At 42.7% G+C, this 27,500-nt stretch overlaps 1 protein-coding gene across 1 annotated transcript in view; it reads right to left on the bottom strand.

Annotated features, from left to right (window-relative positions):
• Window positions 1-27,500, bottom strand: part of rabgap1l (RAB GTPase activating protein 1-like) — a 175,533-nt gene that overhangs the window by 144,293 nt on the left and 3,740 nt on the right. The window contains exons 3-6 of the mRNA XM_034678060.1: window positions 27,273-27,439; window positions 21,544-21,673; window positions 14,195-14,288; window positions 11,469-11,619 (exon numbers count right to left, since the gene is read on the bottom strand). Coding sequence (XP_034533951.1) covers window positions 11,469-11,619; window positions 14,195-14,288; window positions 21,544-21,673; window positions 27,273-27,439 — 542 coding nt within the window. The remainder of the gene's footprint in view (window positions 1-11,468; window positions 11,620-14,194; window positions 14,289-21,543; window positions 21,674-27,272; window positions 27,440-27,500) is intronic.

The raw sequence follows: 27,500 nt of genomic DNA on the forward strand, positions 1-27,500 counted from the left end.
TTAAATTATTGATTGTTCCTAAATACTGCCTGTATATATGCTCCATACTGTTGAATTGTACCATTCATTTTGATATGTGCTGCTGACCTCTTGGCAAGGTCACCCTTGTAAAATAAGTCTAGATCTCAATGGGTTCTCATCTGGTTAATTAAGGTTAAAAACAATTCATCTCATTATCTTAGTCTAGTGATTTCTAAGGATTACCTCCTAGAATTTTAATATTTGAATCTGTTTTACTTTGCTATATTCACATGTAGTGCAGCATCTTAGTTTCCTTTACTGGTTGAATCTTTTAGTGTTTTATTATCTTACTAATTTATTTTATTTTGGTGAGTTTAATTTCCTGTCTTGAGTTTTAACATCTAATTTCTCTTCCAGTGTTTCCTCATTAAAATGTCATGAAAATGTTTCCTCAGTTCCTCAGCAACGTCCTTTATTTAAATCATGTTCTTAACCTTGTATATGGATTGTGGGATGGGTTTTGGAGTCTTTTTGTATCTTTAATTTATTCTATTTTATTACTACTATTGTTGTTTTATGTACTTTATGTTTAGGGCTTTAAAAATAAAGTCTCTCTGTTAAATGTTGAGAACAGTCCCAGCCAGCACCGATAGGATGTACTCTCTCACATTCAACACCAAACTGTAGAGAACTCCCTCTGTGGTCTTGAGTTTTAACTACTTCCATGTTCACACACACAGAGTTATAAAAGCGTAAAACTTGATCATTTGTTTTCATAATTGGCTGGTCATCCACCCATGTTCCAATTATTCAAATATAGTTCACTTAATGAACTGAGGCCGGGGTAAAGACATAAAGAAGTCACAGGATTGTCATGGAGACAACTTCAAGCTCAGAGAAGTCCATAGGCCCCCACGGTTACCATAGCAGCCTGTCTTATGTACATTGTACTCCATGTATCTGTATGTGGGTTATCATCAGGCGTGGGTGTACTATTATTCCATCCTGGCTGCATAGCTGATGCTACCTTTGATTACACGCCGACGTTGAATGTCATTGCTAAGCTGGCGGCGTCCTTCAGCATCAACATGTAAAGCAGCTCACGTCTCTGGACTGATGCAGTGTGCTCTTGGGTTTTATTACATGCTTTGTGGGGCATTAAGCTGAGCTGGTTCCGGTCATCAATTCGGTGGGAATTCTATTAACGTTCAGCGGAGGAATAGATAAAATCTTTACAGCTCAAATAAGTAAGGTGATACGTTTTTTTCGGTCTGAATAAATTAGCATTTTCTCAAAGCAGCTGAGTCACAGGAGGGTTAAAATGTTTGCTCAAAGATCGTGACCGTGCATGTACCGGGACAGGCCCACTGCAAACAAACAAACACAGAGGTGGTGCTGAATGTGGCAGGGTTGGTATAAAGGAACAATAAAACTGAAAAGGGAGCTTTCCACGTTTGGAAAACAAAAGCTAAAGTTCAATTCTCCAAGTTCAGAGTACACAGGCAGGACTAGTAGAGACCATAAAGCAACCAACTTCGTTATAAAGAAGTAAATGAGTGTTGTGAAGATCACCAAATTTAAATCAGAGTACAGCAGAGTGATCAACAGAGTCTGGGACAATTAGTGTGGAAGAAGCAGCATTTCTTGAGATAGTATCACCATTTATTTTCTGATTGTTGCTTTCTGAGGAGTATTTAAAGAAAAAAGGGAAGGGTAGGGTAAGACAGATTTGGGTAGGGTAAGGTAAAGTGTGCTAAGTCAGGATTGGGTAGGGTAAGACAGGACGGGATGGGGTAGGGTAGGACATAGTAAGGCAAGATGGGGTAGGGTAGAGTAGGATAAGACAGGACTTGATAAGGAAGGGTAAGGTCAGACAGGATAAGGTAGGGTAGGGTGGGGTAGGCTAAGACAGGATGACGTAGAGTAGAGCAGGGCAAGACAGGATGGGGTAGGGTAAGACAGGATGGGGTAGGGTAGGGGAGAGTAGGGCAAGATACGATTGGTAGGGTAGAGTAGGGTAAGACAGGACTGGGTAGGGAAGGGTAAGGTAAGACAGGATAAGGTAGGGTAGAAAAGGCTAAGACAGGATGAGGTAAGGAAGGGTAAGGCAAGACAGGATGGGGCAGTGTAAGACAGGATGGGGAAGGGTAGGCTAAAAAGGATAAGGTAGGGTAGGGCAGACTAAGACGGAATGAGGTAGGGAAGGGTTAGGTCAGACAGGATGAGGTAGGTTAGGATAAGGTAGGGTCAGGAAAATTAGGGTAGGGCAGAGTGGGGTAGGGTCAGGTAAGGTCAGGCAGGGCAAGACAGGATGGGGTACAGTAGGGTAAGGTAAGATAGGATGAGGTAGGGTAAGACAGGAGGAGGTAGGGTAGGATAGGGTAGGGCCAGGTAAATTAGGATAGGGTATGGAAGGGTAGGGTAAGACAAGATGGGGTAGAGTAGGGTAGGGCAGGGTTGGGTAGGGTTGGGTTGGGTAAATTATGGTAGGGTAGGGAAGGGTAGGGCAGTGTAAGACCGGATGGGCTAGAGTAGAGTTTGGTAGGGCAGGGTTGGGTAGGGTTGGGTAAATTATGGTAGGGCAGTGTAAGACAGGATGGGGTAGGGTAGATAGGATAAGGTAAGACAGCATTAGTTAGGGTAGTGTAGGGTAGGTTAGACAAAAACTAAATGTTTGAGAGAAAAAACAAAGTTTTTCTTGGAAGATGTAAATTCCATCCAGTATAAAAATCTCTATTGCTCATTGTGATGTTTTTTAACAGCTGCAGAGAGAAGCTGACCTCCGTTTATACACTGACTGTGCTAGGATTGAAATTGGTCTTTTGAAAGGCAGGACTTCAAATAGCTCTCAGAGCTTTTCTTTTTTTTACCAGTGGGTTCAAGTGTGGCAGCCACCTTGGGCTTGTTCGGCTCTAGGGAGTTGAAAAGGTTGTTCAAATGTCCCCAGCAACCCCCCCAACCAAGACCCCAAACATAGAGCTGTGCCGGCCCAGAAAGGAGTTATTTGTGAATGTCTCGGATGCCTTGAGGCCATGATGTGTGTGTTAAAAAATGTGTATATCTGACTCTGTGTGTGGTGGCTGTAAATGTAAGCAGTACAAAACTGAACATTACACTGGCAATTTATGATATCAGGCTATATCACAGCCACAGGAAGCTAAATGTTCAGTGACTCAGTCTAACCTAGTGGTTCTTAACCTCATGAACCTCACTCTGGAGGTTTGAAACATTACAGAAATAACAGATGTACAAAACCAAACAGTCGTCTACTCAAGTTTAATTCAATCATGAACTTCTCCCTCACATGTTTTCTTAAAGAGTGACCTTTTCTCAGTCTGTGTAAACGACAGTAGAGAGGTCGTGAAATTAATAAGAGCCTACTCTTAGATAGCTAAATGAAACACAGTGAGGTGATGGTGTGAGTCTTTAAGTGCATGTGTAAAGGTCTATGATGAGTTAATTTTAGGTTGTAGAATAAAGTGTTGACAGTGTCATGTTCAAATTATCACATTTATGTGTTTAATCTATTGAATCACAAGCTTTCATTGCTCTAATATCTTTCTCTTTTTCTCTTTCTTTAATAAGTTCAACTACCAAGTGGAATAAAAACTTAAAGCTCCTGCGAATAATTTCAGTTTGTGTCTATGCTGGCGCCCCCTTGTGGACAAAGCTGTCTGTCTAATCTCTTGTCCTTGCAGGCGTTTGCATTTTTCAAAAACTCCTCCAGCTGTCACTTGTGATAAAAATGTACTGTAGACAATATGAAAGAAGCTTCCAACTCGGTTTAGGCAGATGTGTGTCTAACATGAGTCTAGTTCTGCCTGAGGTTTCTGCCTGTTAAAGGAAGTTTTTCCTCGCCGCTGTAACTAGCTAAATACTGCGAGGTGCAATGCTCATGGTGGATTAAGGTGGGGGAGGACTGAGTCTTACCCTGTCTTGGAGTTGGGTCTTTATGAATAATTTAACATAGAGTACGGTCTTAGACCTCCTATGTTTGTAAAAAACTGAGAACCTTCACAGATATGTTTGTAAAAGCGTCATGAGATAACTTTGGTTGTGATTTGGCGCTATACAAATAAAGATTTATTGATAAGATTGATATATAATCTGACACATGCCCATTCCCCTTTTCCAACAAGCCAGCTCCAAAGCTGATTCAGAGCATGGGTCTAATCTGGAACCAGTTCTTTGTGTGGCGACCACCTAAAAACTATCCCTAAACCAGAAAAACGGTTCCAATCTAGTACCAGCTCCTACATCAGGGGCTGGGGGCAGCGTAATCGTGACATGGCTCTCTTGTGGCCCTTGCCCTGAGAAAAGCAAGCTGGTTCTTAGGAGGTTCTCAAGATCAAACAAACTCTAAAGGCTGATTTATACTTCTGCGTCTCCCCTACGCAGCAGGGGCTGACGCGGACATGAGCCCCACATACTTGTGCGTCGTTGTGTCCGTGTCGCGCAGCAATTCTCCGCCGAAACGCCTGAGGGCAGTGTGGTCTCTCTGATAGCCGGCCGCCTGCTTCCGGTCCCGCTACGATCTCTGTTTACTTTTCCACAGAGTTTCAGAGCGTGTTATGTTAATCTACAGCTGATACATGTTGCTGTTTATCATACAGACATGATTACATGAAGAATAGAGAGGAGGAGATGAAATACACGGCCGATGTGCGGCCGATGTCCGGGATCCAGGAAGTGTTGTAAATGCGGGAAAGACAAAGCCGCCGAGCGGACCAATCACAGAGCCTGCGGTCCGCGTCGGCTCTACGCGTAGTTACATTTTGGAGGAGGTGCGGCCACGGCGTAGGTACGGGAGCTACGCGGACCCCCGGTGCAGGGTACGCCGTTGATTCAACGCAGAAGTATAAATCAGCCTTTAAGTAGCACCAGCACTAGCACCAGCCCAGGACTAGCACCATGGTAACCTTAGTGGAAAATGGGTCATTTAAAATACAACATAGTAATAATCAATGTCGTCATTGAAGGTCCCAATTACTTTTGTAGGTCATAAAGAGACATCACAATCAATATGAGTCTATTTCATCACAGGCTGAAAATCCCTTACAGGACCTTTAAGCCTATCCTGATTCTGCAGTTTTGGGATGAGAAGCCACAGACACGGTTTAACACCTGTCAGCTGTGGGTCACTAACATAACGTCCGTCCAGAACCCCTCGGTGATACGCTGCTGATTTATGACGCTGATACCCTCCTCCGTGAGGGCGACAGTCCAATTACTTAAAATTCAATCAGCATTAACGTCGTCACTGAGCCCAGACAACAGACATTAATAAGCTCCACGTCGCCCCCGCTGTTGCTGTCATTTGCCTCTCTTCCCTCTTTCCCTCCCTCCTCCATCTTCCCTCGGTTCCATTCATTCGGCGCAGCTATTAATAGCCCAGCCACCCGCCTATCAATACCATCACTACTCCTGCAAGACAGAGGATGTGGGCACGGCCTGGCCAGCGGAATGAGAATAAATGAGCTGAAGCACAGAGGCTCGGCCTTACGTAAGGAGAGAGTGAGAGGAAGAGACAAAGAGAAGGAGAGACTTATAAAGATATTGCTCATACAAGAGGAGGAAAAGTGACTTTAGAGAAAAAGAAGACAGAAATTGTGAGGAGGACTTTATGGAGAGGAAAAAGGAGAGAGTGAGGGACAAGAAGAATGTGCAGGTTTAACAGATAAAAGTGAAAGAAACAGAACGACTGGGAGAGAAATTTACACAGGAGGTGAAAGACAAGTAGAAATATGTGGCTCAGGGAAGAGAAATCTGCCAGCTCTCTTAACATTTATACACATTCCTCTTCTCAGATTCTCCCCTCAGTGACTACAACCTCGTATTTATGGGTCCACATTCCTCTCTATTTTCGTTTTTCTTCTTTCCATCCATCCATCCCTCCCCCTCTCTCTCTCTCGGCGTATTGATCGAGGCAGGTAGTTTACCTCGCTTCAGTGCGGCAAAGAGAAAGGCTATTGTATTATCAATAAAAGTGAGAATCACTGTCTGCTTTGCGTCTTTATATCACCTCCTCCTGCTGTCGGACGCTCCTGTGGGGCTCTGTCACTCTTTTATTTTACAAATCTGTTGATGGGAAAACAAAGAGAGGCTTCACACCCAGGCTGCAAAACTGCTCAACTCCTTTGAGAAATTCAGATTAACTTAAAATACAGAAAACCAGTGCAGCAATGCCAGATGCAGATCCAGCTGCAGGAGTTTTCTTTTTCTTTTTCAAAGATCTGTTTATTTGATTTTTCTACACATTACATACAAAAGATATGTGAGCGAAATCATCATCTATAATCCAACATTTCCTCATTAAAATACATTTTGTGGGTTGGAACAGAGAGCAAGAATCAAGCGCAGATACCTAACTTGCTTGTGTCTAACGGTCTCAGCAGATGTGTGTCTAACATGAGTCTGGTCCTGCTGGAGGTTTCTGCCTGTTAAAGGAAGTTTGTCCTTACCACTGTAACTTGCTAAAAGCTGCAAAGTGCTCTGCTCATGGTGGATTAAGATGAGATCAGACTGAGTCCTGTCTGTAAGAGGGGACTGGATCTGATCCTGTGATTGATTTGGTAACTGGAGAGTTTGACTAACCCCTCTTTAGTAGAACAACTAGATAAGAAGGTAAGGATGGTTTCAGTAAGGACAAGTTGAGATTTTTTGATCATCTTTTTGGATGATGTAAGTCCTGTTACTTTGTTCTGGTCTTAAAGAAGAAGAAGAAGAAAGGTACTTTATTTATCTATTGAAATTAAATTTTTTCACTCAAGCTATTTTGGACATGCTACACATACAGTTTTTTTGGTATATACACAAAATGCACACACATGCAGTGAACATGCTTAGGGAGAGATGTCAGAGTGAGGATACTGCCGTCAACCAGCACACCCCGAGCAGTTGGGGGTTCGGTGCCTTGCTCAAGGGCACCTCGGCAGTGCCCAGGCAGGTGAACCAGCACCTCTCCAGCCACCAGTCCACTTCCCAAACTTTGTCCATGCTGGGACTCGAACCGGCCACCTTTCGGTTCCCAAGCCAAGTCCCTATGGACTGAGCTACTGCCGCCCCCAAGTTGTAAGCCATTCTGACTACTGAACAAAAACCTCTCTGACCCGTTTGGTTTGGTTCAACCCAGCTCTGGAACAGCTGCAGTCTGCAAAAGTCTCGACTAATAATCCCATCAATGAGCTTCTTTTATGGTGAAAACAGAAATCATTAGTTAACATTATAAGTCACCTACATTCAATCTCTTCCTATGTGCGATTGTAGCAAGGATAAAGCACATTGAAAGCAGACTGTATAACAAATGGACGTAGTATCCGTGACGTCATCCATCTGTTTTGAAGCTGATCGTCGTTGGGTGCCATATTGGAAATGCTGAACTCAACCAAACTTCTGTGGAGCTAGTGTGAGGTAAAGAGGCGGGCTTTTAGCCTCCTCGCTAACAGCTACAGTGTTCCTGCCTGTCAATCAAGTCAGCTGTGCCTCTAATTATGCAAAAATTGTAATCTTAATATTTTCTAAACAGCCGCATTATGAAAATTCAACCCCCGTACAGTGTGTGCCGATACAGAAATGAGCTATTCAGACTTAAGTCATTTTTTGAACCAGGCTGTAAACATGTTTATTTCTGCTGTAAAGATCTGCTTTTTTGAATGGGTGTGTATGTGGTTTCTGGTACTTCTAGAGCAAGCCTCAAGTGGACACTTGAGGAACTGCAGTTTTTAACACTTCCACATTAGCTTCAATTCTTGCAGCAGGAGGTTGCCGATTGGCTGGATGTTGCCAGAACAGCCTGGTTTAGGAGTTACCTTTCAGTGTGCTTGCATCATCATCACCCTGAGTGCAATCAGGGTTCCCACTCTTTTCCAGAGATCATTTTCCAGGACATTTCAAGGACATTTTCAGTGATGATCAAGATGGTATGACAGTCTGAATTAGGGATGACCACAATTAATCGATTATCGATTAATTGATTGTTAAGAAATTACTCAATTTTCCGTCACGTGGAACAAACATCATGTGGTCTCATATTACACTCATCTATCATGGAGGTGTTTTAAGTCTAAAGCATGTTTCGATGTGAATCAGCTGTTAAAGGTGTTGCGCACAGCGGAGACGCTCAGCTGGCGGCTGCGGCTGTGCGTCAGGTCTTCACGTGTGCTTTTTAAAGGCAAGGCAAGGCAGCTTTATTTGTATAGCGCATTTCATACACAAGGGCAACTCAATGTGCTTTACATTAAAACATTAAAAGCATTGGAGACATTCAGACAGGCATAAAATAACACATAAAACAGAAAAGAAAAGGAAAATTAGAAATATATTAAAAATTACATTAAAATTTTAATTTAAAGTGAGTTAAAATAATCTAAGATAGGAAGGCAGTGGCAAATAAAAAAGTCTTAGTCTTTGATTTAAAAGAGGTGAGAGTTGGAGCAGACCTGCAGCTTTCAGGGAGTGTGTTCCAGATATGTGGTGCATAATGACTAAACGCTGCTTCACCATGTTTCGTTCTGACTCTAGGAACTGAAAGCAGACCAGTACCTGATGACCTCAGAGGTCGAGGTGGTTCATAAAGTAGTAGCAGATCAGCAATGTATTTTGGGCCTAAACCATTCAGTGCTTTATAAACCATCAGCAGGATTTTAAAGTCTATCCTCTGACAGACAGGAAGCCAGTGTAGGGATCTAAGAACTGGAGTAATGTGGTCTACTTTTTTGGTCCTTGTTAGGACTCGAGCAGCAGCATTCTGTATGAGCTGCAGTCGTCTGATGGACTTTTTAAAAGAGGATCAATACAAAACTGCTGCCAACAACGACACGGACACAAAGGTTGACAGCTTTAAACAGGATATTTCCCACCTTTGAATACGAAGGCAACAGACTGGTGGGAAATTCTGGTACGCTACGTTTACAGACCAGCAACATCAGAGCCGTCTGAGCTTTTCTGCAGCGGGACTGATTATGACCCGGTTGCGCTCCTGGCTGACACCTGAGCGAATACACATGTTTATTTTTCTCAATAAGAACGAGTAGACAGAAAACTGGACACTGTGAGTCTGAAGTACTTTTCTGTTAGTATTATTGAGCCTTCACTTTATAAGATTATGTCCGCGGAGAATATTTGAATGAGCCTGATCGTTGATAGTCTGCGTGTCAAACGTGTGCCCGTATTCAATCCCGTCTGTTTTATGCATTTTGTTGCTGTAGAAAATACAATTTAGGGGGAAAACAACCTATTTGGCATTGTTTTTGACGTAAGAATAATAATGTTTTTTTTTATCAATTAATCGATAATTGATCATTAACATTTCCAAAAATCGATCACGAAAAATACTTAAAATGTACATCCCTAGTCTAAATGTAGTTCCTAATTTAGTTCCTCAATAGTCTAATATGTTCCTCTCAGTGGAAGTCTACATTGAAAGACGTGCAGTCTATGGCTATCCATGAAATCATCTCTTACATGCTTATGGTGGTTTTAGATCCAGATTTTAATTTTAATGCTCATTTTAACAAGGTCGTAAGTACTTCATTTTATCATCTTAGAAATATTGCAAAAGTCAGACCTTTTTTTTAACGCAGAAAGATGCCGAAATTTTAATTCATGCTTTTATTACAAGCCGCATTGATTACTGTAACTCCCTTTTTACAGGCCTGCCCAAAAAATCTCTCAGAAAGCTGCAGCTTGTTCAGAACGCTGCAGCTAGAGTTTTAACGAGGAGAAAGAAAACTGACCACATAACTCCTCTTTAAAAACTCTGCACTGGCTCCCTGTTTCTTTTAGAATTGATTTTAAAGTCATTTTACTTGTTTTTAAAGCTCTTAACAGCCTTGCTCCTCCATACATTACTGATCTCCTGTCATTTTATGTTCCAGCCCGATCACTGAGGTCCTCGAATGCTTCCCTTTTAAATGTTCCTCGTGTGTCTCACACAGGTACCGGCCAGAGGGCTTTCTGTTTTTATGCTCCTAGGCTGTGGAACTCTTTGCCTCTGGACATGAGAACGGCGAGCTCTCTGGGTGTTTTTAAAAGTAAACTTAAGACTTACCTTTTTAATCTAGCTTTTAATGTGGAGTAATTTATTTTAGCCCTGGACTGCATTATCAGTATCATTATTATTATTATTTTTATTATTATTTTATTATCATTTTTATTATTTTCATCATTATTATCTAAACCATTGTTTTAACATGTATTTATTTATCTTATTTATTTATTGTGTTCACCTGATCTCGTTAACTCTACCTTATTTTTAACTTTTATTTCCACTCTTACTTATTTTATTAATTTTACTGTGTTGATTTTCTTTTCTTTTTTAAGTATTTCTTCTTTTTTCATGCCTTCTATAATTCTACCATTGCTGTTGTTTTCTTACTGTCTGTTACTCTGTGAAGCACTTTGGGCTACATGTTTCTATGTATGAAAGGTGCTATATAAATAAAGTTGAGTTGAGTTGAATTGAGTTATTAGTGCAACCAAGTAACAATGATGGGGAACTCTCATCTCAGCTTTCTCTTTTCTCAATAAATATTAAATTAGCTAAAAAACAAAAGAGCCAGCAAAGAAATCTGGAAGCTGCCTTACTGAAATAAATAAATAATAATAATCAGAGGATCAGTGCATAAATTGACCTAAATAGATCTGAATGACAAAAATGGCCACAAATGTTGAATGGGGATGTGGTTTTTTTTAACCTTGTCAGGTCGCACGGCGGTCATGTTGGAATAATTTTCCAGGACATTTGACTTTTTCCTCACATTTTCCAGGTGTTTTCCAGGACTGGAAAACTGGTCAACTGTTTTCCAGGTTTTCCAGGTTTTCCAGGACGCGTGGGAACCCTGGCAATCCACCAACCAGGCGGCTCCAATGCACCTCACATGTTACAAGTGAACACTACAGGTTTTAAAATTCCCTTCTGATGCTTGCGTGCTGAAAGGGGAACGTGAGCTGCAGCACCTCGTGCATCTAAATGTCACCGCTTAATGAGAGTGTTCTCCACCAAGACACAGATGACAGGAGCAGCTGTGATCATGAACATCGATACCAGTGATGAAGACTTTACTGTAGGTTACTAAATAACGGCAAGTTCTTCCAAATTTCGTAGTCATCCAAGGTCTATGACAACAAGTTTATCCCTCATTTCAGGTTATGATGAGTCATGAACACAGAGCAGATGGAGAGCAGGCAGAGCGTCAGCCTGTCGTATCACAGTAGGATTATAAGGGGGTCATCTTTTAGCCACTGCTGTAACCTAGCGGAAACCAAATTAAGCCTCCAGATCAGGATGTGTTTGAAAAGGAAGTTTGGAAAGTGAAAATAGACACACACACACACTCACACACACACTCACCTATTTGTAGGTGGAAATCCTGCAATCATCCTGGACAAGTTTTTATTTATCATCAGTTATCTCTCCCTGGTTCAGGTGTGTGTGTTCATGTGTGTTCATGTGTGTTCATGTGTGTTCATGTGTGTTCATGTGTGTTCATGTGTGTGTGTGTGTTTACCTTGGTGATGAGGATGCGGTACTGCTCAAGCAGGTCGTGGTTGTCGTGGCAACCGGCCAGCAGCTGCCAGACTTCAGCTCTGAGTGGCTCAGGAATGCCGCTGCGCACCAACGAGGGCAGACCCTTCGGACGCGTGGACAGATTCCCGTGCCTGACGGACACAGACGCACACACGCAGAGGTGATGAAGAATGTGTCACCTCATTAATTTGACATGCAGCTGGACAGATCTGATGGGGGGGGGGGGGGGGTTTGTGTGGAGGTGAGATTTGTGCAGCTACAGGAAGAAGTCATGTAAAAGTCAGGAGAGTGCAGAGTTAAGAGCCGGAGACACAGAGGAACTCATGCTGCTCTGTGCATCGATGAAGTTATTGAAACAAAACTTAAATCTGGATGTTTTTACCCTCTCTATTTATTCATAGTGAGTGAACATCCTAGGAAAAGACACAGGACACGTCTCTGTATAACCAGACTCCTCCTACAGTTCCTCATTTCAGCCTCAGCCTCATGCAAATGCACTGATTGCAGCATTAACTTCAGCACTGAGCACAAGAGACAGTTAGCAAGTGATTGCATTATTAACCACAGTATGAATCACAGTATCACCCACCTTGTAAAATGTCATAATGACTTTGGTATCGAGGACATAATAGCTGTCACTGCTATGATAACGATGGGAGCAAATATACTGTAGAGGATGAACTGCTGTAAGAAACATCTTGCATTTTACAAACACACTGTCAGCTCTTTTTAAGCATGCAAAAAAAAAACCTCATTATAATGCATTATTGAGGCCATATGAAGCAGTTCTCATGTAAATGACTTTACTTCCTCGCTCTGGGGAAACTGCAAGAAAGACGGGAGAATGTGAAGCCAGAAATCTGTGAATTACACAAATGTGTGCACTTATAGTTGAGTGCACGATGCAAGTATGCTGTCAGTTAGCAGATGATATATGAATAACTCGGTCTCAGGAGATGTGTGTCTAACATGAGTCTGGTCCTGCTGGAGGTTTCTGACTGTTAAAGGAAGTTTGTCCTTGCCACTGTAACTTGCTAACTGGCTCAGGCTTGGACCAGCTCTTAGTTAAGCTGCTATAGGCTTAGACTGACACACTGGGATCCTGTCTCTCCCTCTCTCTCCTCTCTCTGCCTGTCTCTTACTTTAACTCTTCCTGTCCCATTAAAGTTACTAACCATAGACCTTTCTGGAGTCCCTGAGCTCCCTTGTCTCGTAGGTTTCTCTGGATCTCTGCTGCTGTGGACGTGCCAGACTCCAGCTGCTACAACTACTACTATCCGTCTCCCCACTATCATCTCTCTCTCTCTTCATCTCCCTCTATCCCTCTCTCCAACACGGTCTCAGCAGATGTGTGTCTAACATGAGTCTGGTCCTGCTGGAGGTTTCTGCCTGTTAAAGGAAGTTTGTCCTTGCCACTGTCACTTGCTAAATGCTGCAAAGTGCTCTGCTCATGGTGGATTAAGATGAGATCAGACTGAGACCTGAGACCTGTATGAGCTGGATCAGGCTTGGACCAGCTCTTAGTTAAGCTGCTATAGGCTTAGACTGACACACTGGGATCCTGTCTCTCCCTCTCTCTCCTCTCTCTGCCTGTCTCTTACTTTAACTCTTCCTGTCCCATTACAGTTACTAACCATAGACCTTTCTTGAGTCCCTGAGCTCCCTTGCCTCGTAGGTTCCTCTGGATCTCTGCTGCTGTGGACGTGCCAGACTCCAGCTGCTACAACTACTACTATCCGTCTCCCCACTAACATCTTTCTCTCTCTTCATCTCCCTCTATCCCTCTCTCCAACTCGGTCTCAGCAGATGTGTGTCTAACATGAGTCTGGTCCTGCTGGAGGTTTCTGCCTGTTAAAGGAAGTTTGTCCTTGCCACTGTAACTTGCTAAATGCAGCAAAGTGCTATTCTCATGGTGGATTAAGATGAGATCAGAGACCTGAGACCTGTCTGAGCTGGCTCAGGCTTGGACCAGCTCTTAGTTATGCCTCCACAGGCTTAGACTGCCGGGGGAACTGGCGCACTGACACACTGGGATCCTATCTCACCACCTTCTCCCCAACCCCTTCATCACTCACTTGAACTCTGCCTGTCCCATTACAGTTACTAACCATAGACCTTTCTGGAGTCCCTATGGATGAAATTAACAACATTTATAACCCTTTCTCTCAAAATACCCTTCATCTTCATTTTTCCTTATTTTCTTCTTCTTCTAAAATTCATCAAATTGTCCACTTACTCCAAAAAAATCATATTTTCATTCTTCATATTCACCCAAGCTCTGTGCATTCTCTTATCCCGATACAGTAAAGATACCTGGCGGAGGCCTTTTGCTGCATGTCCTTCAGAAATCTCTCCTCACAGATTCCCATCATCATTTTCCTGTCTCTTAATAAGTTCTTATTACCAAGCTGTCCTCCTGATCTTCCGGTTGTGTAAGATGCTTGATTCTGATTGGTAAAAACCCCTTGACGACAGTTAATAAGTAAGGGATAATGTATGTTTAGCAGGTGGTTATGGGAAATAAACAGGACCACGATGCCTTCAGGGTGGTCAAGCTTCCCATCGGCATCTTGTCTCACCCTGTCAGGATTCTTTTTCCCATAACAACCTGCTCACCATACATTATCCCTCATTTATCGACCCCAAACTAGAAACAAAAACAAAGTAATATTTAGTCTCTTCTTTTGGATTTCTCTGAAGTCTTACCATCTGTTCAGAATAACTCCCCAGGACTCCAGGATTTTCTCAGGACAGTCTTTGGAAACGTCTCCTGTCCCACTGGAGATTTCACTGTCGCTATCTGCAGGAAACACAAACACAGATAGATGTTAGCATTTACAGTCTAAATGCATCATTCCTTATATGGTCGTAAGTCACACAGAACAGGACGTCTTGAAATTGCTTCATCATCTGATTAAAGACATTTCACTTCTCTGCTGAAGGACAAGAGTTCCTCCACTTGCTTGTATTACCACTTTCACAGCTCAACTCTTACAGTATTGATGCTGCACACTCACACGGAGGAGTGCCTGTGCAGTGCCCACACTCTCCATTACTGCCGTTCTCCTGTCTGCTGGTGGTTCGTGAGGCAGACGAGAGGCAATCAGCGCTGCAAACCTCTTGTGTTTAGATGCAAAAGCACTAATTGACTGTCTGGCCTGCTCTGCTGCTGGAGAGATGAACTGATCCCCACACATTGACTACCCACTGAAACGAACACACACAGTCCACACACAGATTCACACGGTACGTCCAGCAGATGGACTGACGATCTCCATCAGCTGTTTTAAGGCATGTACTCAAGAAGATTTCAGGAGCTCTGTCCAAAAAATGTACAGATGTTTAATGTTTGCATTTCATTTCTTTGTTTTATTTATCATTTTCTTGATTTTTGTTTTTCTTTAAACCCGTCATGTGTCTGAATGTAGATTCACCCTTGAGTTTTTGTCAATGATTGCAAGAAAGTTTATTTTAAAAAGATGGCAGACAGGGTGCTGGTGGCCTAGCCCTCTAAGCGCCCCATAGAGGCCACAGTCCTCGTCACAGAGGTCGCCGGTTTGACTACCGGGCTGGTCGACCTTTTGCTGCATGTCTCCCCCCACTCTCTACTCCCAACATTTCCTGTCTCTCCTCAGCTGTCCTTTCCAATAAAGGCAAAAAAGCCCAAAAACATTACTGGAGAGCAGAAGTGAGAAGTGAGTGCTTGTGAAGTCACAATTTCATCCCGCCCCACGTCTGGACGACAAAAGGGACATTTCACCCCAAGCCGAAACCTCTGGTCTTTAAATATGAAGCCCATGCTGAAGTGCTAAAAACTGCAGTTCATCAAGCATCCACTAGGGGCTGGCTGCAGAAACACCAGAAACCACATACACACCAATTCAAAGAGGATGATCTTTACAGCAGAAATAAACATGTTTACAGCCTGGTTCAAAAGACAGTTTAGGTCTGAGTAGCTCATTTCTTTATTATACTGGGGCTGAATTTTTCAAAGATGTTAAACGCTGTTAGGGAAAAGCCTAAAGGCCCGCCTCTTTACCTCACACTAGCTCGACAGAAGTTAGGTTGAGTTCAACATTTCCAATATGGCACCCACCGATGATTGGCATCAAAACAGCGCTTCAGAATCAGATGGGTGACGTCACGGATACTACGTCCATTTGTTATACAGTCTGTGGTTAACATATGTTACATACTGGATGTTAGCATATGAATGAATACAGCTGTCCACAAATCCCCTGCAGTAATCGCCAATCCTCATTTTCAACCGTGGTTATCTCCTGATGTGCGGTCAGGTGTACTAACATGTGAGGGTGGGCTAATCCAGCCTTTTTTTTTAAATATATTTTTGGGCTTTTTTCGCCTTTATTGGATAGGACAGCTGAAGAGAGACAGGAAATGTGGGGAGCAGAGAGCGGGGGATTTATTTCCAACGTCCCTCTGTGTTTAAATTAATTCCACTTTTGCAATCAGATAAGCCGAAAGTTATCTGTAAATTAGGAGCTTTTCTGAAGAATGTCCTTCCTTTGTTTAAGTAAGAGCTGCTGTACTTCAAACATGCCGTGTGCCATCGTTATATATTTTTGTTATTTGTAATTTATGTTCTGCGGCTCCATACCATGTGATCATGGTGTGAGCATCAAATTAAAATGAATGAATGAATGAAAACATGCATGAAATGGTCGACCAACCGAGAGTTGAACCGGTGACCTCTGCAGTGAGGACTGTAGCCTCTATACGTGGGACTCTTGGACCGCTAGGCCACCAGCGCCCCATATGTAGCCTTTTTAAAATGTATTTTTACATTAATTAGGGCCCAGGCACAGACAAGGTCGGCGAAGGCCCTATTACAACCAGGCACCGGTAAAAATAATGAAAATTTTTATTTTTAAAATGAGAAAAGTAACTCTTTGATTTTTACTAAGTGAACAAATATCCATGGCTTCTTTTATTCAGGACATCTCCCTACATTTGTGTCCTTTCTTTTGTCTTCAAAGAAACAAATGTCTCTCTGAAGCCTTCATTAAAGGTGACATATCATGCAAAATGGACTTTTTAATGGTTCTCTACCTGAAATATGTGTCCCTGTCTACAAACCCCCCGAGAATGAAAAGAATCCATTCTGCCTCTGTTCTGATTTCTCCACCTTTCTGTAAATGTGTGTGAAACGAGCCGTTTCAGACTTCCATGTTTTTGTTACATAACAACAATATCCGGTCTGTAACAGAGTCAGAGCTCGGAGCTTGTTCAGCCCATAGACTGTATAAAATACAACTCAACCCCTCCTCCGTTTTTCATTCCCTGCACACGTGTGCTAACAAGGAGCTTAGGAGGGAGGCATGCTAGTTGTAGGCTGTATTTATAAATACAAAGGTCGGTTTTACTCCCCACGTCTGCAGATTTGAAGATCTAGTGGATGATTTTTATTTGTCATGGAAAAGTGCTAGCGCTAATTAGCATAGCCACATAGCTACATGTTCGTAGCTGTAGCTGTAGCTGTGTACCAAGACACACGTCTACATACTGACAAATAAAACAAGAAGAAACACTAAATCTGTGACCAATCCTTCAGAGAGGTCCTGCTGCCTTTCTGGCAGAGGTCGGTTTTACTCCCCACGTCTGCAGATTTGAAGATCTAGTGGATGATTTTTATTTATCATGGATAAGTGCTAGCGCTAGTTAGCATAGCCACATAGCTACATGTTCGTAGCTGTGTACCAAGACACACGTCGACATACTGATAAATAAAACAACAAGAAACACTAAATCTGTGACCAATCCTTCAGAAAGGTCCTGCTGCAGGCGCCTCTCCGTCAGGATCAGATTCTGGATCAGATTCAGAGGGTTGAAGTAACATGATCTCTGAGCAGCCGTGTATATTCAGCCAACATGTAAACATCAGATCAATGTGCTGGAGAGCCGAGGCACATCCACTTCCTGAGGGGGCGTGGTCAGAGAGAAAACAGAGTGTTCTGGGGAGGACTGAAGAAGAGGGTTCTTCAGGCAGACCAAAATCTGATTTCAAAGTGTTTTTTTGAGCATAAACTTTAAAGACATGTTTTGGGGACCTCTTAGACCAATATATATTGATGAAAAAAGCGTGATATGTCACCTTTAAATGATGTCATGATGTCCTGAAGACTCAGAGATTAATACAATATATTTTTTAAATGAATGGAATGGTTTTATTATTCTATATCACCACAGCAATGAAAGAAAACAGAAAGACATCGTTCACTGCTGAAGACTCGACGTTCAATAAATGAATTGTAACATTTTCTCCTCCGACATGCAGCCTCTGTGCTGGCTGCACCGCTGCTCCTATACATCCTCAGAGCCTCAGCAGGAGCTTTTCAGGTCTTTATAAATGCTTGATGAGCCCTTTCAAATGGATCAGACCCAGCACAAAGCTGCTGCCTCTGTCCTCAGATTGGCTGAGGCCACGTGCCGAGGAAGCGTGAGTGCAACGCCACTGCCAACTTACCAGGTGATGAAAGAAATTGTGAAGACGAGAGCCATTAAGGTTACCTTTTAATCTGGAGAGGGGCTGCACATTCACTGCGGGATTACTTTCAAATAGGATCTCTCTGATGTTGAAGCCAAGTGGATTAGTTTTGTCTACTTTAAGTGAGTGGAAACCCTCTACTGCTGCTAACCCATTTTAAGATCAATACAGTATATATACATACATGTGTGTGTTTCAACCTCTTCCTCTTCTCTGACAGCACTGAATCAATCTTTAGTTTGTGTACATGTGCCATATTCTGATAAAAATGTTGGTTCAGTTGAAAGAAGAGAATATGAACATGCAAATTTATGCATGTAAATCATTGTGGTCTCTGAGGATGTATATGAATCCTGAGCATTTGCACACTGTTTGTGAAAGAACACAATACGCAACAATCAAGGCACTCTGTGAAATGAAAACCAAAGAAAAGAAAAAGAAACTCAGGTTCAGGCATCTTTTCCACATAGCAGCTTCCAGAAAAGAATAGAAAACCCATCCACACGAAAGAAATGTGTGTGTGTGTGTGTGTGTGTGTGTGTGTGTGTGTGTGTGTGTGTGTGTGTGTGTGTGTGTGTGTGTGTGTGTGTGTGTGTGTGTGTGTGTGTGTGTGTGTGTGTGTGTGTGTGTGTGTATGTGTGTGCCTGCAGCAGAAGCGTCGACTCTGGGAGTGTATTCATTCCTGTACACAATGAGGCTGACCTCCAGCTCCACGGCCCTGAGCGCCTCCAATTTTCAGCGCTCGGGGAAAGGAGGGGGGGGATAAAGAAAAAGCCCACTGAATATTTCCCATAGTGCCAGAAGAAAGCCGTCAGCTGCAGCCTTGGCGGCTGACTCGTGACTTTTGGCAAGACGGCATCTCGACATAAAAGAGAAGATTTCTGCCTCTCACTCTTCTAACACCTTTTAGTGCTTCAAGGTGAAACAAGTAAAGGGCTGTAAAGAGTGAGAAAGCAGAAAAAGAAGCAGCACAATGGGATGAATACGCTTCAATGAAACACAGCTTTAAAGCATTTTCACAGAAAAAGTTTTAATGTGAGGTTAGATTTTTTTATAACTTTATTTCCAAGCTCTTGATTTCTATTGGCTGAGTTCAACAGTCCGCAGTAGTTGACTGTATTAAAAGAACTTGTGGGCGCTCGTGTCCTCTTTAAATGAAATAGGGGAGCAGCTTAATAACCACAGAGCCGTGTCCCTCTGTCCAAATCAAGGTAATATAAAGTGCCATATGAAGTTCAGCCAGAGCTCTGCTGCTATACCTGCACGACTGAGCCAATACTTCAGAGTAAATGTCAGTCCTGCTTATATTAGCGGGCTGAAACTGGGTCACAACTTGAGCCTATAACGGCCAGAGTCTGTGCATTTATTGTTAATCAATCAATAAATCAATCAATCTTTATTCATATAGCACCTTTCATACTATTCCAATGCAGTTCAAAGTGTTTTACAGTTGTTCTTCCTTCATCCGTGTAGCACAGCTGAAGCTACAAACAGGAATAAACTTGCTCTGCTCTGCCGTGCCACCAAAATCTAGTCATGTTTAAGTTTAATGGATCTAGTCTAGGGCTCACAGCAAGAAGGTTCCTGGTTGGAGTCCCCAGTCGGGCAGGTACCTTTCTGTGAGGAGTTTGCATGCTCCCCCCCCGTGCATGTGTGGGTTCTCTCCGGGTACTCCGGCTTCCTCCCACGGTCCAAAAACATGATCTCCAGGTTAATTGGTCGCTCTAAATTGCCCGTAGGTGTGAGTGTGTGCGTGAATGGTTGTCTGTCTTTCCATGTTTGCCCTGCGATAGGTTGGCGACCTGTCCAGGGTGTACCCTACCTTTCGCCCGAAGTCAGCTTGTTCTTGTTCCTGTTCTCGTTCGTGAGCTGCAAACTGAGCGGCTCAGTTCACAGTTCACCAAAATACCAGCATGTTCATTTAAGTGTGTTCACACTAGGGGTGACCCCAAATAGTTGAATATTCGACGATTCGTTCTAACGAGCCTTAGTCGACTGCCAATCTCATAGTCAAGTCAAGTCAAGTCAACTTTATTTATATAGCACATTTAAAACAACCAGTGTTGGCCAAAGTGCTTTACAAGGTAAAAAGTAAAAATTACATGAAGACAACAATAAACAAAACAACATAACAGGAAATTAATGTCCTCTTCACGAGTAGAAGGCCAAAGAGAAGAGATGGGTCTTCAACAAAGATTTAAAACATTCAACAGTTGGGGCTGATCTTAATTGGAGTGGCAAGCCATTCCAGAGCTTGGGGGCCGCTGCTGCAAAGGCTCGGTCTCCCCGGGTTTTAAGGCGACTTTTAGGCACATCCAGGAGCAGCTGGTTTGTCGACCTCAGTGCTCGAATATTTGCATATGAAACGTGGATCATTCCATTCAAACCATGGGGGTGCTCAATGTCTAATTTTACATCATTTTCCTGTTTCCCGTGAAAATAGTGTCTCATATATCCTATTGTTATATAAATATAAACTTATTTAATGTAATTCTGAGAACAGCTCTTGAAGTGTTAAATCTCCTTAAAGTGGTAATTAAATCTCCCCTGGTAATTAAAGGTGGACTCTCCCATTTAGCGGGGACCTGTGGAGCAGACGTACCTCAGCTGGCCTTTAAATCTTTCTACGTTCATGGCAGCTCAAAATGTCAGGAAATAAAACTTCAGCTAATCCTAAAAACTAGTGATGAAGATGAGGAGCAGCTTCATGAAGAGGGCTGTGAGATCAAGGATTACCGGACCACACAAAAACTGTACGGGGCCAAAAGAACCAGGAGGGATACCCAAAGCTGTCCGAAGCCTCAAAAACAATCCACAGCATCCCATCCACCTCCACATAATCAGAGAGGATATTCTCAAAGACAGGATTTACAGTCAACAAAGCAAGGAGCGCACTTCTGCCCGTACACACGATGGTTTTCCTCACGTACAGTTTGAAAAGACTCAAGCGGACAAAGACGCGATGAAAGACTGTTTTAAAAGGTTCTGTTAAGAGATTTAAAAACCCTTTAGCTGGTTCAGGTTTGATTTTGAACATTATACAAATGTTTAGTCTTAAGTTGGACAAACTACTCTCCGCTGTGTGAACACTGTTTAAATATCTCCTGATTCCTTTCTCTATAGTGGAGCGTTGTTCCATGTTTAATGGATGGTGGCCTTATTTGAGTTTTCTCTCCTTCACCTCGTTGTTTTTGTAATATAGATTAAAAAAATCTAAGTTTTATACTTATAATATTCTGTTGTCCCTTTTACTTTAAGCTATGAGTCTCTTAATTGTAAAGGGTTATGTGTAATATTGTCATGCGGTCACCTTCATGCAGACTTTGGGTCAATAAGGAAAACAACAAACATTCCACTATTCGTCGACTATGGGCAAAATCTGATGAATCAGATTCGACTAAGCAAATCCTTAGTCGGGCTCACCCCGAGTTCACACACAACACTGTCACTGGGCAGTACTGAGTCCTGTAATGTATATATCATATATACTAACAGAGTAAGAGGAGTGGAAACCAAGCAACTGTGAGAACAATGGGAGACACTTCCATACCTTCTTCAACCTCCTCCTCCTCAGTGGGCGACGCCAGTTGTCCTCTTCCTTCATTACTTCTCTCCGCCTCCCTCTGAAGACTCACCACCTCGTACACAGCATCGCTCTGACCCAGCCTCTCTGGTGCCTGCTGTTAAACACAGAGACACACCATCAGACCTTTTTCACACCTCAAGGGAAGCGTTGGATAAATTCATCATATTTGTGACGGGTCGAAGAAGAAGAATAAAGAATTTTCAACCTGCAAGAAAATGTGATTACAAGTTTGATGATAAACTGTAAAGGGATAGAAGTGCTTGCATTTGGCAGAATATCACTCACATGTTACATCATGGTGATGACACAGGATTCAGTCAGTACTGTTTTTCACGTCACAGCCTCAAGTGGACTTTGACTTTAGGCTTCATATTAACTAGATAAATTCAGGAACAATGATCCTGAGAATCAGTAAATCTGAGATCCTCCACTTAAATGTTGCAACATTAAGAACATTACATTGTGGAGAGGCTGAGTCACTGATTAGCACCGAGCTCTTTAAACCCAGCATACCATCAATTCTCATTTATCCCAGATAGAGAGCGGTCCCAGCGTGCAGGCACCTTCGTGTCAGTGTGAGATTGGCATTGACGCTTGCTCTCAGCACGGCAATCAACATGACCGTCTCAGACCTGACAACGACCAACTGTCTGACCTCATCTGTCAGGCCAGAGCTCACTGTCCCACCTGATAACACCAATAAGAGGAAAAGACCCCGGAATGAGGAACGACGAGAAAAATGTACCATCAGCATCATAGAGGAGAGGAGAGGAGAGGAGAGTGTTTGCAGGATCACCCGCTAATCAAGCCGTCAACCCGGCAGATGTCACGGAGGTGAACAAATGAAAACCTTGGGAAGCTAACAAGCACACTAGAGCTGACTCTGCAAGCGCTGCTCAGTGAGGAAGAATCAATGAAATCTGGATGAGACAGAAAAACTGGACTTTCAAAGTGACTGTAAAACCTTTCAGCTGCCTGTCATCAATCAGGACTTCTTATTTATGCAGCAACAAGTTTTTGAAAACCTCGGCAGTCCATCTGTGTGTTCACATTTTTCTTCTTCATGCTGCTCGTTAAGAAACACACTCTGATCTCTGTGGGGGAAATGTTGTGTGTGTGACCCTCAAACAAGAGCTGCAAAAAGAAGGGATAAAAACAAAGTTAATGATTGGCTTGCAATCAACAGCAGCAGTAAAGAGATGAAAGAGCGGCTGACAATTTGGTGTCCCTGTTGTTCTGTTGAGCTTCTCTGTAAATCCGTCATAATGTACAGTAGAAACACGCAGATCAAAGACACGAGCAGACTCGACCTTGAGTGTCACGAGCTACTGATGTTAATTTCTGGTCAGTTCGGTCGCTGTGGAGCCGCCGCCGCCTCTCTTCTCCACCAGGTAAACATTGATCGCTGAGCTGCATTGATCTGTGCGCTCGCATGGCGTCTAATGACGAACTGCAGTCAGTTATGAGAGCACAATTTGGGAAGAGAATCTGAAGACTGGACTATTATTAGAGAAAATGTGGAGGAGCTCAGGTAACAAATCAATTCTGTATTCTGATGAAATGGTGAGAGAGATTTAGGTCAAACACTCACAGAACTCAAAGATTACCTGATGTGGATTTATTATAAGACAGAAGAAAAACAAAATCCAATGTTGTCTGATTATCCATGAAGAAAGCTCGCTCTGACAAATCATAACTCTGTCCGAGTCCGAGTCAAGTCCGAGTCCAGTTCGAGTCGAGTCTGAGTCCGCATTATGTGAGTCAGAGTCCGAGTCAAGTCCGAGTCAAGTCCGAGTCAAGTCCGAGTCAAGTCCGAGTCAAGTCCAAGTCCGAGTCGAGTCCAAGTCTGAGTTGAGTCCAAGTCCAAGTCGAGTCCAAGTCGAGTCCAAGTCCGAGTCGAGTCGAGTCGAGTCGACTCTAGTCGAGACTAAGTCCTCATTATGTGAGTCCTAGTCCGAGTCGAGTGTGAGTCGAGTCCAAGTCGGGTCCAATCCGAGTGGAGTCCGAGTGGAGTCCAAGTGGAGTCCGAGTCGAGTCCAAGTCCTCATTATGTGAGTCCGAGTCCGAGTCGAGTCCTTATTATGAGAGTCAAGTTCCAAGTCGAGTCCGAGTCGAGTCCGAGTCGAGTCTGAGTCGAGTCCGAGTCGATCCGAGTCAAGTCCTTATTGTGAGAGTCAAGTTCCGAGTTGAGTCCGAGTCAAGCCGAGTCCGAGTCGAGTCCGAGTCAATCCGAGTCAATCCGAGTCGAGTCCTTATTATGAGAGTCAAGTTCCGAGTCGAGTCCGAGTCAAGTCCGAGTCCGAGTCAAGTCCGAGTCGAGTCCTTATTATGAGAGTCAAGTTCCGAGTCGAGTACGAGTCGAGTCCGAGTCGAGTCCTTATTATGAGAGTCAAGTTCCGAGTCGAGTCGAGTCGAGTCTGAGTCGAGTCCGAGTCCAGTCAGAGTCGAGTCCTTATTATGAGAGTCAAGTTCCGAGTCGAGTCCGAGTCGAGTCCGAGTCGAGTCCTTATTATGAGAGTCAAGTTCCGAGTCGAGTCGAGTCTGAGTCGAGTCCGAGTCCAGTCTTTATAGTGAGAGTCAAGTTCCGAGTCGAGTCCGAGTCAAGTCAGAGTCGAGTCCTTATTATGAGAGTCAAGTTCCGAGTCCGAGTCGAGTCCGAGTCGAGTCCGAGTCCAGTCCGAGTCCAGTCCGAGTCCAGTCCGAGTCCGAGTCCAGTACGAGTCCAGTCCAGTCCGAGTCCAGTCCGAGTCCAGTCCGAGTCCTCATTATGAGAGTCTGATTCTGGGTCGAGTCTAGTCCTCGTAGAGTCCTCATTATAAGAGTCTGAGTCCATGTCCGAGTCCGAGTCCAAGTCCGAGTCGAGTCCAGGTCGAGTTTGAGCCGAGTCCTCATTATGTGAGTCCGAGTCCGAGTCGAGTCCTCATTATGTGACTCCGAGTCCAAGTGGAGTCCTCATTGATAATATTATTTATTACAAGGAGGGCAGCTGTTTCAATCTGAACTATTGACTGGGATCTCTGCCGGTGTCCAATAAACTCAAACACTGTTAATAGTCATTTTAACTCACCTGAATATCCTCATTAGTCAGTGAGTACTAACACTCAATATTCATTGTTATCACTGCTTTAATTCTCTATTTTGACTTATTACACCTTTCACCAAGTACCTCTCATTCTCATTCAATGCTTTTTATTTATCTTAATTATTTCCAACATTGTAGATTAATACTGAAGACATCAAAACTATGAAATAATCTGGTTTTACCATAATCTGGATTACAACAGTAGTCAAATAGGGCTATCCATTGTGTACTAACCCTACCTCTGAACAACACAACTGATGGTCTCAAACACATTAAGAAGGCAAGTCATTCTACAAATGAACTCTTGACAAGGCTCATGTTCATTAGAAACCATTCCAGGAGACCACTTCATGAAGCAGACTGAGAGAATACCAAGAGTGTGCAAAGCTGTCATGAAGGAAGAAGGGGGCTACTTTACAGAATCTAAAATAAAATAAATACAAACCCTTGAATGAGAAGTTGTTTCCAAACCTTTGACTCGTAGTGTACATACGGCTATCTTTCTTGTGCATTCTACCCTTCAAATATTTTGTATCTCCTTAAATTTGAAGCTTTGTTGTGTTTCTCTGGTTACTCAAATTTGGATGAATTAATAAAGTCCTGGTTTATCTCATTGTGGACTCAATCTTAAAGTCTACTTGACCTGTCACAGAGCAGCTAGGCTTCAGCTCTGGCAGGTTGGTTTCCCAGTAAAGCGAGCACCGCACCGCACACGTTTTCCAGTGAAGAAAACGCAGCAAACATTCTGAGAAGTTGGCAAAGCACAGATAATGACTCCCAGGGACTGCTGCTGGCTAATGACAGTTTTAGGCAAAATAACACAATGGGACTACATATTTCCTTTTGTGTGTGTATCACCTCTGATTACCATCTCCCACAAAAACCTCCACACAATATTATCTTTTAATTAGCTCTTAACCACAGCACCAGTCCAACACTCTCCCTTCTTACAGAGGAGATAACTAGAGAGGCAATCAGGCGTACGAGTCAGACCGCCGCTGTTAATTACCACAATGCCAATAATGAGACAGAGCCTCTTATTAGCTTCCTACAATCCAAAGCTTCCCCACACTCCACTGCTTCGCCAGCTCCCCGCGGCCTCCTAAAGGAGATGTGCTTTTTAACAGGGGAGAGAGAGATTACAGCTTTACTGTATTTTTCTGAGCACTTGCAGAAACTACTCAGGCTTGGGTGTTCTTGTGTTGATGCATGGCGTGTGAATGTGCTTCCCTCCGCTCTCTTTATGAGAAGTTATTTCATCAGGAAAGTTCATAATTGCAAACCTCTGCTGCTGTCTTGATGTGGCAACAAATGGAAATTGCAAAACACATCAGAAATCAACCAGAGTGAGTTCAACCAAGCAGTCAACACAATGTTTCATTGGACATTTCAAACTGGAATATTGTTCTGATTGAAGTGTGACAGTGGTGTGAGATTTGGAGAGAAATTCTGGGAAAGGTGCACAGTAATTCCATTTGTGCAAGGCATGGTTTCACACAATGTAAAGTGGTGCATTGTGCATACTTTACAAAGGCTCGCCTGTCCAGAATCTACAAACTTGTATCTCCGGCTTGCGATAGGTGCCATCAGTCCCCAGCAAATCTTATTCATATGCTCTGTCTTTGTCCATCCTTGATGACCTCTTGGAGAGATGTTTTTACCAATCTTTCAGAAACATGAGGCCAAAAACTTGACCCTAACCCTCTTATTGCTCTGTTTGGTGTATTGGTGCCTGTACCATCTTTCACTTCATCATAAAAAAATGTAATCGCCTTCACAACTCTTCTGGCTAGGAGACTGATCCTGATGGTGGAAATCTCCTACACCCCCCTCCCATACATGCTCGATTTGTGATGTACTATTTTATCTTCTATATTCATTTAGAGAAAAAATAAGATTCCCTCTCTCAGGTAGGTCCAATACATTTGTAAGGTCTGAGGCCCCTTTCTCAAATATGTCCAAATTACTATGTTTTTAGATATTCCAAGTTAGAGCAAGGTGAAATGAATGTGGAATGTAAGTAGTGTAGCAGGATGTGGCAACATGGGCTCTTTATTTATTTTTAAAAGTTTGGTTTAATTTAATTTATGGTGTTTTTGTTTGGTTTGCTGTTTTCTCTTTTGTTTTAATTTGGAAATTTGGATGGGTGTATGTTTCTATGTCTATATATTTATGTATATATTTTTGTATATTTTTTTGATTGTTAATATTTTTATCACACTTTTAACATTATTATAATTTTTGGGTTTTTTTTTCCTTTTTTTTCTTCTTCTGATGTTTTCTGTTAAAGCTGGAGTCACAGGTGTGGTCATTGTTATTTGTAATGTTGTCTGTTCGACATCAGCAAATATGTTAATGCAGCTATTATTTTCTCTAATATCTCTACTTGTATTTGTTTAACATTGTCTCAGGTAAACAGGATTTGTGTATTGTTTCATATCCAATCATATGTGCATTGTTGATGCCACTATACAAAAGATTCTCATATATGTATCTGTTACCATTATTGTATAATCCTGTGAATGCCAATACATTTATTTATTTATTTATTTTAAGGTGCGACAGTGGTGGAGGTTCTCTCAGGGTGTCATCATGGACGGAGAGGACTTACCTGTCTGAGTTTGAGGTAGAAAGTCTCACTGAAGGTCTTGCGGCTGAAGTACCAGAAGCGTTCGTTTGATGGATAAACCCTGACCAGAGTTTCCATGAGGAAGCGCACCGGCTCCACCACCTCAGTGACGACCAGGTCTGCTGCAACGGTCATGTAGATCTGCTTATCTGGATTAAAAGACACAAGAGAGGAAGAGCAAATATACAGGTTACTGAAGTGAAAATGTTT

This window comes from Notolabrus celidotus, chromosome 2, assembly GCF_009762535.1.
Source record: "Notolabrus celidotus isolate fNotCel1 chromosome 2, fNotCel1.pri, whole genome shotgun sequence".
NCBI lineage: Eukaryota > Metazoa > Chordata > Actinopteri > Labriformes > Labridae > Notolabrus > Notolabrus celidotus.